The sequence below is a fragment of the Sturnus vulgaris genome, chromosome Z (assembly GCF_052056855.1).
Source record: "Sturnus vulgaris isolate bStuVul1 chromosome Z, bStuVul1.hap1, whole genome shotgun sequence".
Taxonomy (NCBI): domain Eukaryota; kingdom Metazoa; phylum Chordata; class Aves; order Passeriformes; family Sturnidae; genus Sturnus; species Sturnus vulgaris.
The window spans coordinates 5,084,880-5,101,008 of NC_142283.1; the positions used below are offsets into that span (position 1 = coordinate 5,084,880).

Here is a 16,129-nt window from a genome sequence, read left to right on the forward strand (position 1 = left end):
AAGCAATGATGAGACAAGCTATAGAAGACAAACATGAGGAAACTCATTGATGTGTTGAGGATTTGGTAGACAATTTGGAAAGGCTGCTACTTAGTGTTAGGCTGACAGGGACAAGCAAAATGGAAAACCTGCTTACAGAGCAATGCAGAGTTTTACAAAAGACTGCCATTCGAGATCACAAACAAAGGAAATAATGCAGGAGATTGTCCAAATTTCCACACATTCAAACACTAAAGGCTAAGATCTTAAATTAACAAGAGTTGCATTGCAATGCAAGATGTAGCCAAAAGTATGTATTTTATATTCATCTGTTAAAACTAGTTGGGGCAGTTCTCACCATCAGGTTGGATGTCATATACACACACACACACACACACACACTTGAGCAGAATAACAATGGCATCTTCATCCTCTTTATTCTATGTGTTCTACAGTTTATATTCTCTTAACAAAGCATGATCTTAAGTCATTGACTACATCACAATACCTTATTATATTCATTGCTGCAAAGATATTAGTGTCAATGTATTTGGCACAAGTTTGGCAAATTTTATAAGGCATGGATATACATTTCCTTATGCACATTCTCTATCTAAAAAGTCCTTCATGTAACTTTTGAAACTAGTTTCCATGCTAAAAGCCTTGTCTTCTTCCTTGCTACAGATAGGCTCAGAATTCATCAATTGCTGCTTCTTCTACTAACTCAGCTTGGCTTAAAGGCCAGCTGTCAAGCCTCTGCAGAGATATTTTAATGTGACATAGGGAAAAGGAAAACATTGCAAAATGCCAACAACTCAATGAGCATTGCATCTGAGGCAGATGTTGATCCAGCAGGCTCATGGCACACTGATGGTGTCTAAAGGATGCCTGTGATTCACCAGCAGAACACCATTTAACCACTTGCCAAAAAACTCTACAGATCTCGTACAGACCACAATTCTCTTGTTGATGATCATCTCTTGAAAGACATCTCAAATTTGTTTTTCACAGGACACAGTAAACCAGCACTCTATTGTACTGGGATTTTCACGAGATTGCTCTTGCACAGACCCACATAAACTAAGGTGCTGGTTTGTATAATTTTTTTTTTTCATTTTTTTTTAAGGTAGGAAATGAAGCAGTTATGTAAATAATTCCCTGGTAGGACCTTGGCAGCTTCCTTTAGGCCAGACAAAACCCAATCAGTGGCTGATTTTTAATGTTGACACACTGTCACACCAATGGAAATGTCAGCTGCTCCTCTGTGAGCACCATGTAAGGACGAACAAAGGCCGGGAAGCTCTCTTTCCCTTGGGGCCTGAGCACAGGTCCCAGGCCGGCCGGGCGGGCTCTGCCCCTCTGCGGGCCTGGGTCGGGCCAGGCCGGGCGGGCTCTGCCGCGGGGCCGGGCCCCTTCTCGGGAAGCTCGCCGGGCCCCGTCCCGCCAGAGCCGGCTCCCCCTCCCCTCAGCACGGCCACACCGGGCCCGTGGCTCGGCTGCAATGCTGCTGCTGCTGTTGCTGCTGCTGCTGCTGCTGCTGCTGCTGCTGCTGCTGCTGAGTTTCAGCAGAAGCCGCCGGGCAGGGGCAGGGGCAGCCATCGACCCGCGGATGCTGCCGCAGTGTGCTGGCCTGGCTGCTGAGATCCTCGCCTGCCCCCAGCGCGGCCCACCAAGAATCCTCCATCGTAAACAGCTCCGGCCGGGACTGGCAGGGATCACAGGGCCCTCTGCAGGCCTCGGGAAAAATATGAACTCTTTCAGTGCACAGATGAGACTTGCAGAGCTTCAATTTTGTCTTGAGTGACAGAAAAGTGGCAGAGTGACGACACACAGAAAAAACATGAGGACACCAAGGTGAGTGAAGTAGAATTTCCAAGGTGGGAGGGATTGAAGAGATGCCTCACTCTTGGACTGAAATTCTCTTGTAAGTAATAGAGAAGATATGATTGAGATATCAGACACTTTTTCCTCTGTAACTCATGGAATGCATTTGTGGAGAATGAAGCGTTCTAAGCACAGTCATGAGCAGAAGCACCCGTGCTGAAGTAAGCAGATGTTGAAGTAGCTGTGGTTCCAGGAGAACTTTAAACAGAGAGAAGAGTGTTGAAGAACCTTTGCCCCCAGGGAAGAAGATCTCTCTTCCAAGAGAACATTTACTGAAACAGTTTCATCCTTACAAAAAATACCCCCTGAGTCTGACATGGCCCATAAATTCAGCTGTGGGAAGGCTGTGAAAAGATGGGAGGGACTTCATGATTGCAGATTTCCTGGACGGCTGCTATGTGTGGAAGTTGCATCCACGAGAGAACTGTTGTCTTGTGGAGAAGTGTCCATAGACTGACAAGAGAGACTCATCTCCCGAAGTGACATGAAGAAAGACTATTCTAGAGGTGACAAACTGACCAAATTGTTTCTGTACGTTGTCAGTGGGAAACAAAAGATATGTTCAAAAGGTTTTATTCTGTTTCTTCTTATTATTACCTTTAGTTTCTGTTAATGAAGTTTTCCTTTCTACCCTTTAAAATTTGAGCTTGCTTAGCCTTCCCTCCTAACCCTATCTCACAGCAGGAAATGAGTAAATAATTCTAGTGGGTGCACTGGTGATTTGGGCAGCTCTTGACCCAACACATCAATTGGTGCATTGGCCGGGAAATTTCAAAGTGGCCAACTAAAACCACTACATGAAATTGGTTTTTCTTCCAGATTTGGACTGGAACAAGAGCAACTCAATTCTGATGATGCTCACTCAGATGTGTTACAGCCTAAAATATAAAGACAAGATCACTGCAGACAAATTTTACTCAAATGATGAAATTCAAATAAAACAATAAACAAAGCAAGCCCAAATTGGAAAGGGGAATAATTAGAAGCAAGCAATCCATGGAGATCCTTGATGCACCAACTTCATGTCAGCTGGTGACATGGGCTATGTCACCCCCTCTGTTGTGGATAAGCTTTCCCCCGGGTGAAGGACCCCAGAGCAGGGCTGGTCTGCACATCAGAGAATGGGCGGTCACTGAGCCTCTCACCAGAGGCTTTCCAACACACACCCAAAGCTTCTCTCTGCCCACCGTTGGTGAGGGGCTCTGTGCCAGCCTGGCAGCTGACAGCCTTGTGGCTCTTGTCTCCTCCCCAAAGGTGCTAAGCTTGGCTTTGTGAATGTCCCCAGTTCCTGTCTTTTATCTTATCTTCATCAGGGAACAGTTCAGGGCCCCACTCCAAAGGCTTATTCAGGATATGGTGGTATTCTGTTCAACTGTTGTATTTCAGTTCTAAACATCCTTCAAGAAAATGCTGAAGTCAAAAATTGTAATATTTCAGTCTCTGACACGTGGTGTGAAAGAAATCTTCCAGATGATTTGAGGTTTGAGAAAATGTATTTATTTACAATCCTACTCTATAATCCTCTATAATCCTTGTCTACAATCCTACTCTGCAATCCTACTCCTCAATCCTACTCTTTAATCCTACTCTTCAATCCTACTCTTCAATTCTACTCTTCAATCCTACTCTTCAATCCTACTCTTCAATTCTACTCTTCAATCCTACTCTTCAATTCTACTCTGCAATCCTACTCTGCAATCCTACTCTTCAATCCTACTCTTCAATTCTACTCTGCAATCCTACTCTTCAATCCTACTCTTCAATCCTACTCTGCAATCCTACTCTTCAATTCTACTCTTCAATCCTACTCTTCAATCCTACTCTGCAATCCTACTCTGCAATCCTACTCTACAATTTTAAACTGGTGGTGGAGCACATGGTCCAGATGTAATTATGGCAGCTGTTTCTCCATCATCCTCTTCTTCATGGAAACTATCAGTGGCACCAGGCAGGAAGTAGGCTCGACTGATGCTACAAATGGATGCTGCCCACCGGAAAATAAAAACAACAAAATAAAAACATCAGCAACAAAAATCAATGAATCGTGATTTCCAAGCTCAGTGCCTTTACAGGCTCAATCAGGATTGCTCTGGTTCACAGAAAGATGCAGAAAGAGAACCAACAGGGCCATCTGCACCTCAACCTTCATGTGCAGGACCTTGCCATCACAGGCAAACCTGGCCCAGAATCCCACTCATCTCTTTATTCTGGTGTCTTCATCTTGCTGGGGACTTTGTCCTGCCAGGGCTCTGGAAATGGTGTTTTCTATCCTTGGAGTTTCTTCCTATCAGGAAACTCCAAAGGCTCACATGGGTGCCTCTCTTTGAAAGACAGGCATCACGCTAATTTCCACAGGGAGACACAGCAGTGTCTACCTTTCCATGCCCTGCCCCTCCTGTGCTGGATGGCACCTTCCTTCCTTCCTTGCCAGCAGGGACAGCCGAGTGGCACTGGGTCCTGCAGTTCCCTCTCTGCCACACAAGCTGGCAGTAACCCTGGGGCAGGTCCTGTCTGCTTGACCATGCCAGGCAGCAGATGGGGCTGGGACAAGTCCCTCTCAGCTGTCCCTGTTTGCGTGGCAGAAACCTCTGAGAGTGGGGTGGGGGCACAAACCAGGGCCCCTCAGAGGCTCACAGTGAGCCTGCCACAGCCCCTCCTTCCCACAGCCAAATCTCTGAGTGCTCAGCCAGGACTGGCTTCCTTGGGTTCTTCTATCAACATTTCACTCCTCTGGATCCAGCATTGCTCTACTACAATTCTTTTGCCATTAGATAAAACTGTCCACACCACCAAATTACAAAACAGGGCGACGGAAACCGTCAGAGAACAGAGCACCTCTCCTCTGAGGACAAACTGAGAGACCTGGAGTTATTCAGCCTGGGGAAGAATAGGCCCCAGGGAGACTTTATTGACACTTTCCCAGACTTCAGTGGGGGCTTCTGAGGGAGTGTGGGACACCTTTTTTAATATGCCCAGTTACAGTAGGATGTGGGCTAACATTTTTAACCAAAAAGGGGATTGAGTCAGAGTAGGTCTAAGGAAGAACTTGTTTACTGGGAGCATAGTGCAACACTGGCACAAGTTGCCTTGAGAGCTGGTAGTTGCCCACGCCTGGAACCTTCCCAGATCAGGTGGGACAGGGCTCTGAGCAACCTGATCTCCTTCAAGATGTCCCTGCTCATTGCAGGCCACTTGGATCAGATGACCTTCACAGCTCTATGTCAGCCCAGCCCAGTCTAGGATTCCTCACCATTTTCATTTGAAAAGCACAAGATTGGAGGTGAGGAGGAGGGGGCTGATCTGACGCCTTGGCCTCCAGTGGAGGAGGAGCCCATCCCTCAGACACTCTTTCACCTGCAGCCCCTTTGCATTTTACCTGCAGGAGCTCCTTGGCAGACCAGCGCCGAGCCTCGTCTGTCTGCAGGCAGCAGCTCAGGAAGTCCCGCAGCAAAGGCGAGAAGAGGTTGGGCTGCCCCAGCTTTGGTCCCCCTCCTGTGGCTATCAGGAGTTGAGGCTGGAGAAAAAGGAAACACGAGGCTCAGCCTGCTCCTTTCACATCTGTCACTGCTCTCCCAGATGCCATTGTTTAACCTGCACTCTGCACTGGCAGTTTCTGCCCTGGCAGAGAGGCTGAGATGACTTTGCTGTACCAACAAAACACTGAAACCCCAAAGCAGCCACAGCTTTTCCAGCATGCAGGGGATCTCACCTTGGCAGCTGATCTCATTACTGACCTAGGTAGTGAGAACTACATCATCAAAAGAACATTGGCTTCCCTGAGGATTCACACCAGTTGAATAGGCTTTTTGGAAGAGGGACTTTACTATATGAACTAACTCTACAATTTCCAAGGGTAATTACATAAAAGGCATCTCTGCAGTGCTTGTTGGTCCCTTAAGCAGAGCTGCCATAAAACAAAACTCATCAAGCTTGTTGTCCACTTCTTGGTTAAAAAAAGGAGAAAGCAAACAGAATTGTCTGTTTTGCTTTGGTGGTTTTCCTTTTTCCTTTTCCTTTTCCTTTCCCTTTTTCTTTTTCTTTTTCTTTTTCTTTTTCTTTTTCTTTTTCTTTTTCTTTTTCTTTTTCTTTTTCTTTTTCTTTTTCTTTTTCTTTTTCTTTTTCTTTTTCTTTTTCTTTTTCTTTTTCTTTTTCTTTTTCTTTTTTCCTTTATTCTTTTTCCTCTATTTTTCTATAAAATTTAATCTAGGAAGATTCAACCTCCAATTTAAGGATATTTAAAACATATCTAAACATTTCACTGAAAAATTCACTTCCTTCAGTAACACAGCTCCAACAGTGTTCAAAAAGCAAATGAGAAATGTCAGGCATGGCTGGAGGCCAAAATGGCACGTTGCTGAAATGGTTACCTGCCACTTCCCTTCTGAGGCCACCAAAAGTACAGCAGATACTGATGAGCTGCAGGGATATTTTTAGAATGGACCTTGGTTGAAGTGGTGCCAGAAGATGGCAATGGGATTTTGTCCAGTGGCTCCCAGGACATGGGACAGGTGAGAAAGACAGTGGGATCAGTAAGTATTTGCACCTCACCCAGACAGGAGTTTGGTTCCAGTGAGGAACTTCTCGTTCCACCATTTCAATGCCCACGATTCCAAGAGACCAAATATCCACTTTGGGGCCATATGGTTGACCTGTCATGATTTCAGGTGCCATCCACCCAGAAGCGCCGGCCACTGAGTTCTGTCTACTCTGCTCAGGGGTGAACTGAGCAAAGAGGCCAAAATCAGCTGTGGAGAAAACAACACACCATGAAAGCCAGCTCTAAATAGGAAACCAAGCCAAAGAATTCCCCACTCTCACTCTAAGAATGAGCTGTTGATGAATCTCCTGGAGAACTGGCCATGCTCAGTTTCCTGGGGGCTTTAGCCAAGGTAGTAGGGAATTGGCCAGTTCCAAGAAAACCCAGGATTTTAAACGCTGCTCAGAACAGTGGTCTTTATTCCCCTGAAGGTTTACATTCTATCTCCCTCCCTCTGGAAGTGACACACACAGACCAATGCCACTCTTGACTGCTTGTGCTTCCCTATCATACCTCTGTGCACGATGCAGCTGTGCCTTCAGCTCAAAGCAGGGGCCCCTGAACTCCCACCAGCAGCATTTTTGGGGAGCTGGCAGTCACTCAAAGCAGCCCCACACCCCACATCCCTAGAACTCTGCCCCTGACCAAGAATATACTGACCCGGCTTGACAGAGCCATCGGTTCTGAGAAGGATGTTGCTGCTCTTCACATTTTGATGGATCACGTCATTTCCATGAAGAAAATCCAGTCCTTGCAGGCACTGGGAAGAAAAACAGAAATAGGAGGGCAAACATTAGTGATGTGAGGTTATCATACAAGAAAGGAAACAGCTCTAAATGATTCCTTTTCCAGGAGAATGGGGAGTAATGGCAGAACACAGTGCCAGTGAGAGGAAGAGCTTGCTGCTCCAACACCAGCAGAGCAGGACCTTTCTAAGGAAAGGCATGTCAGCTTTTGGAAGAGCAACAGCAACTGCAGTTGTAGACTGTGCCCTGCAAACCAGCCAGAATGACTGCTGCTGCAGTGGATGTGCTAAGAAGTCAACAGCATTTTGGGTGCACTACTATCCTCTTCAGCTGAGGACTGTGAGAAATGAGTCTCTCTTTTTTCTTTGCTGTTTGTTTCAAATCCTGCCACCAGCACCTTTGTTTTTACAGATTAGGAATGCAGTGCAGACAGGCTCGAGGTAAACATTTAGAGAGGCAGGGTGGAGAACAGCAAATACAAATATAGGAGACAGAGTGAGAATACAACAGCAGGAGATCAGAGTACAGGAATAGAGGACAGTGATTTCTGGGGCACTGGAACACAGTTCACTTGAGATGCTTTTACTTCCCCATAGCATACCAGCAACACAGAAACAAAGCTTGGCACATGAAATCTCTGCAGTTCTGAGCCCCAGTTTCCCAAACAATCCTGACCAAGCCCTCGGAAGCACAGGTGGGATCCCTGACCTCCCGAGTGACAGCTGCCATCTCATCCTCAGACAGGTACATCTTGCTGATGGCATCTCTCAGAGTGCCTCCATCCATGTACTCCATCACCAGCCAGAATTGCTTATCCACAAGGTAGCTGAAAGAAGGAAACAAGGCTGTGGATATGAACGTGCATGGCTGTGTTGCTGTTTGGAAAAGACAAGCGTCATTGTTGTTCCCGGGTCTCTTTGTGATGAGGACACAATGAAAGGAATAGACATTCCCTCTAGGCTGTGCAGTGTTTGCCGTCTGTGCAGACTCAAGGAGAATGACACATCTGCGATAAATAGATGTGTTAGATGGCCATCAAGCAAAAAATCTGCTTTAGTAACAGATAAAAAACCTGTCACACTCTGTGTTTCTGGAAAAAAAGCACCGTGTCCCTGGCATGCACAGCAATGGAAAAGAGTGGACACAATCCAAGGGAAATCCTTGGTAGTTTACTTGCATGCAAGAAGGTACTTGAAGTAAATCAAGCCCCACAACAACATGAAGGTAGTGAATTTATTGTCTATTGACTTAGTAAGATACAGTTGATCCAGGTTTTGAACAATTTTCACACTACACGTGCCAGGGAAGACTCATTCAGACAAGATGCACTCTCTTCCCATCCATTGAGGATGAGCAGAACAATACTAATTTATTAATAATTAACAGCTCTATTTTCTGCCAGGGACCAATGTGGGTTTTTATCCTGCGTGTTTGCAGTATGTAAACAAACAGTCATGGGACAAAAGCACAACAACTCACCTGTCTAAATAGTTGACCAGGTTGGGATTCCTATTCTTCTTCATGACCATGAGTTCATTGACCTTTATTTCTTTACTTGTCATTCCTTGAAGATTTATTTTCTTTATGGCCACCTAAAATGACATTGAAAATCAGTAACTTCAGAAGCTGGTGGCACAAAAACACATAGCACATGGAGTAAGTGATTTTGCAATGACACAGCTGAGCTGAGCCAAAATGTCTTATGATTAGATATTGGAGTAATTAGGAACTGACATTCCAACAGCCCATTTCTCTGCTCCCTTGGGGGCCAGTTACAGGACACATGGTCACTGATGTTTTGCCTTGTCCATTTGGTAACAAAGATGTCTGACCACACAGTAACAAAGCTCTGCCCACACTCTCTGCTGCTCTGTCTGGGATTCAGAAGTCATCTGTGCCTTGGTACTCTCTGGATACATCCTGGGCTCTAAGCTGGGCTTGAGGTTTTCAGGGACACCTCACACATGTCTCCCTACACGCAGTTCCCAAGTGCAGCACTGCAGGGGGCTAAGGAGCTACCAGGAACATTCAGATGCATTTGCTGGCAGCCAGAAATGAGAATACAGCTCTGAAGCTGTAGCCCCAAAGAGCAGGGAGATGCTCTAAGGCACCACCTTTGTTTTAGCAATTGAGAGCGAGTGAGCGCGTCCTTCTCTGAAAGGAACCGCTGCCCTCCTCGCCTTCCTTCTGGCAGCTGAGAAGGACAAAGACTGTCCCAAAGGCAATTTCCAGGCTGGCACCAGTCTGTGCTTCTTGTGCCTTTGCTGCACAGCTCTACCCAAAGCTCCAGCCACAGCTCACACCAGAGGGGAAAGCCCTCAAGGGCTGCAGAGTCTGCAGGGGCTGTTGACATTCACCTCTCTTCCTCTGGTCTTGTCGAATGCCCTGCAAACCTCTCCAAAAGTCCTAGAAACAAAACAAAGCAAAGAAAGGAGAAGCCATTTAGAATTTGGAGTGAAAGCCAAGGAGGACATCAGTCCTGTCAGTGCCTAAAACCTGCAGGATGTGGGATGGGAATACCAGAAGACAACTGATACGTTTTCCTCTCAGGTGTGGAAGCACTGAGCCAGCTCCTGGAGTGTTGGGATTTACTGCCTCAGCTCAAAAAGAGAGCTTATTATCTCATCTCGAGTTTCAATTTCTAAACTGTGCTGTTCTTATCCTGACCATGGAGTATTTCATTCAGCAAACTCTTGGAAAGAACTGTTCCTGGGAACAGTTATCTCACAGCTTTCATAGGAGGTAGGTTGCTATTTCAGGCAAGCAAGATCCTTCTCCTTTCATTAGTGTGGCTCTAGGATTTGGAGGTATTCAAAAATGCTAAGGAAATTAGCACAGAGCTGTCCCACACTTGAGAGACAAGGAGATCTTCCAGGTCCTGCTCCTTGTTGCTGGCAAGGCCTTGCCAGCATGGAGATGTCTTTGGCATTGCCTTCTGACCACGTTCACAAAGTCTGACCAGTAATGAGAGATGGGACAATCTAACCTCAGTGTCTGAATATGTTTGCAGCTTGCTTGACTTCACACTTGATAGACATTCTACCAGCAAATCACCTGGCCCATGTTTATGTAAAAGTAACTGAGGTTGGACTCACCCGCTGCCAATATTTTCCAGTTCAGTGTATTTTGTCACAGGATTTTCCATGGTCACTATTTTCCCTGAGGGAAACAAAATGCAAGATGCTCACTTGAAAGCAGAGATCCCAACTTCCAGAAGATCAAAAAGGCAGCCCCCTGTGTGGGTCTCTGAACACTTTGTGCTTGGCTGGGTAACAAAAACAACAACCAGACAGACAGCTCTGCAGCACAGATGGCCAGCACAGAGAGCGATTTTTCCACAGCAGTTCCTATAAGGATTCCTAAATGTCCCTGTGACACCAGGCTCAGGAGGAATATTTGGTACAGCTATGCTGACACATGCACACAACACACTGTCCCTCAAATACACAGGACGTACTCAGTAGCTGCAGGTACTTCTCCTCAGTCTCCTGTCGCTGAGCAGCAGCTGTGTCAGTGCTGGAGATGAACAGTCTGCCCAGGCTCCACTTCTCAGGCTGGGGAACAAAGGCTCCTTTAGACAACGCTGCTGCTGCAGCAGGTTCAGTAACAGAGCTTGTGTAGATCTGAGACAAGTAATGAGTTTATCTCAGAACGGTGGCTGGCAGAGATTACTTCGAGATCCCTTTTCAAATGCAAGCCCTCAGGAAGATGTTTTCAGCCACATGCATGGCTCTTAAAATGGATTATTTGCATGTCCACTTCTCGAACTGAATGGGTCAAAATCAAAGGCTGGTTTTACTCAAGTTCAAGGCCAGATTCATGTTCCATTTTCATGTTTTCTGAAGGATAACTGCCACAATGATCATTCCACTTCCTCCCTATGGATTCCTTTCCCCCTCCAAGGGCTGCAGACACACTTGTTCAAATGTTCTACCTCCTTCCACTGAGATCTCTTTTCCTCCACCACCTTTGGGACGTGCCCAACCTGCAGCATCTCCGGCTGGGACAGCTCCTGTGCCTCACACCGACCACGGGGCTTTTTGTTTCCAGTCCTTTGCTGGAAGTCTTTGCAGGCTGGCAGGTGAGATGTCAACACTTCCACCTCAAGTTAAACAGAACAAAGCAGTCAGAGACTACAGCTTGTCCCTGTAAGCCAAGAGTCATCAACTGTGAGGAAAGGGAGAGAACAGGGCTACAGACAGCTTGTTTCAATCCTCCATCTGGGTCACCATGTCCCACTGTAAAAATACCTCAAGAACAAGGAACACAGTAACCCTACAGCAGGATTGCACCCAGAGGCATCACCCCACCCCCTGCTACTCTACAGTGGAAAGGCAAGAAGGGCAGAAACCACCAGTTTGGTGACTGCACTGGCTATTGCTGTTTCACTCACTTGATTTTGTACAGCCTCAAGCATGGGATTATGTTTCTCTCTGATCATTTTTGTTTCTTCCTCCAGCCTCTTCACTCTTGCCTTCATCCTAGCCTCAGTTTCCTGCAGCTCTGTGTGCAGCTGATCCTTGAGGTTCCGTAAAAAGCAAGAGAAATATTTCTTGAAAGGAGGGTCTGCCACTCTTGCACTCACCGGGTTTTGTTGATTGTCTCTCTGCTGATGGAGATTCATCTCCTCCTGGATGCTTCTCTTGTCCTCCTTGTTCCTCCTCTTCACTGCCATGGTGGCAATCTGAGCTTCGGGCAGCTCTCCTTGTGGCTCTGTCTTGATGTTCTGTACACACAAATGCAGAGCAAATCACAGGGAGCTGCCACCAGGCTCAGCTTTTTCCTCTTTCAGCCTCAAAATCAAATTCATTCCGCCACTTCTTTCTGTTTTCATACCCACCTCTGCTTCCATTGTAACCCTCCCGTCCCTGATCTCTGCAGATTACAAGGCTCTGTGCTTCCAGTGCCTGTGGCACTCCTGGCCTCCTCAGTCCCAAGAGCTCTGTTTTATGTCCCTGTTCCTGCCCTTCACTCTGTCACCTGCTTGAGCCAGGCTTACCTGGACATTCTCCTCTAGCTCTTCCACCTGCTGCCTGAGCTGCTCTTCCTGCTCTCGAGCTGGGCACAGCTCTCCCTGAGTCTGCCCTGGCACCTCTGATAAAGCAATCTGCTCATGCTCTTGCTCCAGAAGGGCCTGCACAGAAAGCAAGAGGAGATGGGTTTCAACTTCCCATACAACATTTGTGGGCCAAGTCTCTGAGACTGATGGGCTCACACGTTCCCAAAGCACTGTGCTGCTGCTCCCCTGGCTCATTCCCTGCCCATGGGGAGGCACAGATTCCAAAGTGACACTGGCAGTACAGTCAGGGTCCATCTGGGACTGAAGCTCCAACAGCCTCTCAGGCAGCTGACAGGGAAGGTGTGGCATTTCTCAAGGCTCTGCTGAGGGCCTCCCTCCACTTCTGCTCTGTCCCCTTTGTCTTTCCATGGTGACTGACACCCAGCCCCGTCCCACAGCTCCATCCTGGCTCTGCAGGTGGCTTCCAATGTGGGCTCACTCCTTGTGACAGACACTTCTGGAGTTCATGTTCTCTTCAGGCCTGCACCACCATTCCTGCCTTTCTGACATCTACTCTCTTGTTAGAAATTCTGCTCAATCAGGAGAGAAAGGACGCATGCACAGATCCTCTGATGGAGGTCAGAGAGCTTCCACAGCCACCTCAGTATATGGAGGAGGATCAAGGTGTTTATTCTTCCTCTCTTGTCAACTGAGAATTCAGACCAGCAGTAACAGAGACCTTCTTAAGGCCCCATCAACAAATGAACTTAGACACCTCTAGGGATGCCAATGAAGAAAATCATGTGTCATGTACTGCATGTATGACAAGAGTCACCAAACATCACCTGAAGCATGGAATTGTTCCATGTCACCAGGACAGGGAGAATTTAATGAATAAACTGGGGGCTTCAGGGTAGAAGAGGCTGGAGGAGGAAAACAACTCTGAGGGGAAAAAACCAACCATTTCTGGAGGGGAAACATCTCTGCCTGCTCGGGATCAGTTAACATGTCTCTGCTCTTCTCCCCCTGAAGCGATGCCTGTAGGGGAGATTTGCAACTCCAACTGCCTCTGACCAGAGCCAGGAAGAATCAATTATGGAAATATTACATAGGTAGATTGATAGCTAGACAGATAGATCTCATTTATGTAATTTCTCTTACTATAATTTCTGTTATGACATACATCAACACCAATGCAACCAATGCCCCCATCAGCAGCAATCCTGAACTTGCTCGCCTGTTGCATCAATAAACCAAACTCCTGGGGAATCTGGAGCATGTACGTCGTTATGGAATGAGATCAAACCCAAAGAACTGCACTGGGAAATGCACTCTTTCTGCATCTCTGTTAGGGCAAGTTCTTCTCTTTGTCACAAGCACACTGATGGTGCTAAAGTGGCTGTAATCAGAAATTAAGCCCAGCCCCTCCCAGCTCATTTGATCTCTGAGAACCAGCCAGAATTCAAGGTTTTGATTTCCTGCTAAATTCCCAAATCTAGTCCTGGTTGTATTATTGGACAATTGCTGATCCCCAAGGCTGCCAAAAGATAAGAGTGGTGGTAACATGAAAGTGATGTGCAAGATCAAACTGGCTGGCCTGGCATCAGAAAATCTCCTTGTGCTCCAACGTCCCTGCCCCAAACTACATCTTCTTGTGCAGGAAATCTTGAGCAAAAGCACCTTTGCTTGCTAGAGGAAGAAAATAAACAGGTCTTCACCTTCTAGCAGACCAACAACTCAAAAAACCCAATGATCAAATTGTCACCTACTCCAGCGTCTAAAGCATCTGGATGCACTGAGGGGATCCTTGGCACAGAAACTGCCCGCGTGGGAAGCGCTGTCACCTATGCAGTCATGGAAGTGTGCCTAGAAGGTCCCTCATGAGTCTCCCTTTCCCCAGGCTGTAGCTCCCTCAGCACCTCCTCACTGGCCTTGTGCTCCCACCCCTCCCCAGCTCCCGTGCCCTTCTGCGCACACGCTCCAGCCCCTCAAGCTCTTTCTGCTTCACAGCTGCCCACATGTGGACACAGCACTCCAGCTGCCGCTGCAGCCCTGCCCAGCACAGGCCACAGCTCACTGCCCTGCTCCTGCTGCCTCACGATTGCTGACACAGGCCAGCACGGCCTTGGCCTTCTTGGCCACCTGGGCACACGCTGCCTCATCTTCAGCTGCTCTTGACAGGCACTCGTGCCTCCTTTTCTCCACCTTCCACTTTTCACTTGATATACAGCATCCTCAATTTCAAGACACCTCTCCGCTTCTTAGCAACACAGGACAGCAGTCCAAGTCTTTCAGCTATTGCCCCTCTGCAGGCTCCAATGGCATTTTCAAATGCAGTTATCAAGAATAGAATAGACCGCAAAATAGAAAGCATCAACAGACGCATGTAGCCTCTGGTTTTTACCCTAGCAATGGGTCCACAACTATGCAGTTTTTGTCTTTTGCCACACGGGACATGTGCAGGCCCATAAGGATCCATGGACAACACAATCATCTCTTTGCAGCTTCTCTAAAATAAGCCAGCTCACACAGCACTCTGCTACTGACCACTCTGCCTGAAGAGGCAAAAGAGCAACCTGGCAATAAAGGCACCAAATCTCTGACTGCCACCTGCCACTCCACAACGTGTCTCTGAAATACTGCCACATAAGCAGAGCCAAGAAGCTCGTGGTGACAAAGCGCCCCAAAGAGCCTGTGAGGTCAGATCAAGCATTTCTCTGCCTTTAGCTCCTTGGCCTCCCTGTGGAGTGGCACAGGTCTCTCCAGACCGCCGTGTCCCCTACGTATCCAACGTGGCTGAGCTCAGTGCCTTGGACATGCTCCCTCCTCTGGGGCTGGGGAGCCTTCATGCTTCACGCTGGCCCCTAGCAGAATCCCAGCAAGCTGGGGCCTAAAGACGACACAGTAAAGCCCATTCTCCAGCTCTCACGGCTTTGCAGGGCAATTCCTAACTCCCCACAGGACTGCAGCACTCAGCAACCTGAGCCACCAAAGGCAGGTCCTGGCTGGACAGAAGCTTGCAGCTCTGTCTTGCACTAAAGACAGCAGCAGCCACAACTGGCACTTACCAGCTCGCAATATTCAGCTTCCACTGTGACCACACTTGCAGGTTTGTGGCCGTTTTGCTCGTCTTTGGCCTCATCTCCAGGAGCAGAGGGAGCCAGAGGAGAGTCTGCTCTTGGCTCAGGGTTCTGTGGAGAGATAGAGAAGCATGAGGGACAGGCCATTACCTATCATTTATATACTTAATTCTGTGCAGCTCTACAACCTGATCTACAAAGGCAAAATCATCAACTGTCATCGCAGTGCAATTCTAAGTCACTCTGACTAAATTCAAATGGGCTGGTTCAACAGAACTGCATATGGCTCTGAATTCAATATTCCACCCTGGTTACTATCAGCAAGCAACAGCCTCTCTGAAAACTGAGCTTTCAGTTCTTTAAAGCTGTGACATGGAAAATTAGGAAATAGCCAGTAATGCCTTTGCTATTGCTGCTTCAGACATGGAAATGGATTTTTTTACAGCCCACCCAGCTGGCCCTCCACCCTCTACTGCCACAGGCCAAGCTCACTGCTTTCTCCTCGTTTCTTACACAACAGCAACATCAAATGTTCCTTTCTCACTCACCTCCCATTGGGCACCTCTGAATACACGTCTCAGGTGACCTGTAGTGGGCAAGGAAAATGAAGCAGATTCCTTGAGACAACTGCCTGGGCTGATCAATCCCACAAAACAAGGCAACCCTAATACAGAGCATTTTCTGTTTCACTACAGGGGACCAGGACACACAGCTCTTGTGCACTGCCAGCAAGAGAACAGGACAATATTCTTGGCTGTGACTGCGCTTTGGCCTGTTTTGCCAGCAAATTCATACAAATTGGATCACTATAATGAAAACAGTTCTTTAACACTCAATGCTCCTTTTCTGCCCGACACATAAGGCAGCCTTTTTTATCCTCTCCTTCAGACAATGTTTTTTTAAA

The 16,129-nt window shown here is 47.3% G+C and overlaps 1 protein-coding gene across 1 annotated transcript; it reads right to left on the reverse strand.

Annotated features, from left to right (window-relative positions):
- Positions 1–3,754: 3,754 nt before the first annotated feature.
- LOC148219609 (serine/threonine-protein kinase PAK 3-like) lies at positions 3,755–13,424 on the reverse strand. The gene is made up of 13 exons (XM_088156383.1): positions 13,329–13,424; positions 12,146–12,280; positions 11,540–11,872; positions 11,081–11,248; positions 10,604–10,769; positions 10,242–10,305; positions 9,504–9,552; positions 8,626–8,738; positions 7,855–7,972; positions 7,061–7,160; positions 6,412–6,608; positions 5,240–5,377; positions 3,755–3,847 (listed from the first exon to the last, which is right to left on the reverse strand). Exons 1-13 carry the CDS (start codon positions 13,422–13,424, stop codon positions 3,755–3,757), a joined length of 1,770 nt encoding a protein of 589 aa, XP_088012509.1.
- Positions 13,425–16,129: the final 2,705 nt, after the last annotated feature.

Excerpts from the sequence above, each read along its gene's own strand:
- LOC148219609 (XM_088156383.1), bottom strand. The coding sequence starts at position 13,424 with ATGCTCCAGATTCCCCAGGAGTTTGGTTTATTGATGCAACAGGCGAGC. Across the intron at positions 7,973-8,625 it reads CTGGTCAACTATTTAGACAG|CTACCTTGTGGATAAGCAAT; the intron begins GTGAGTTGTTGT and ends TCCTTCTTTCAG. Across the intron at positions 5,378-6,411 it reads GGAACCAAACTCCTGTCTGG|CCTCAACTCCTGATAGCCAC; the intron begins GTGAGGTGCAAA and ends CTTTTTCTCCAG.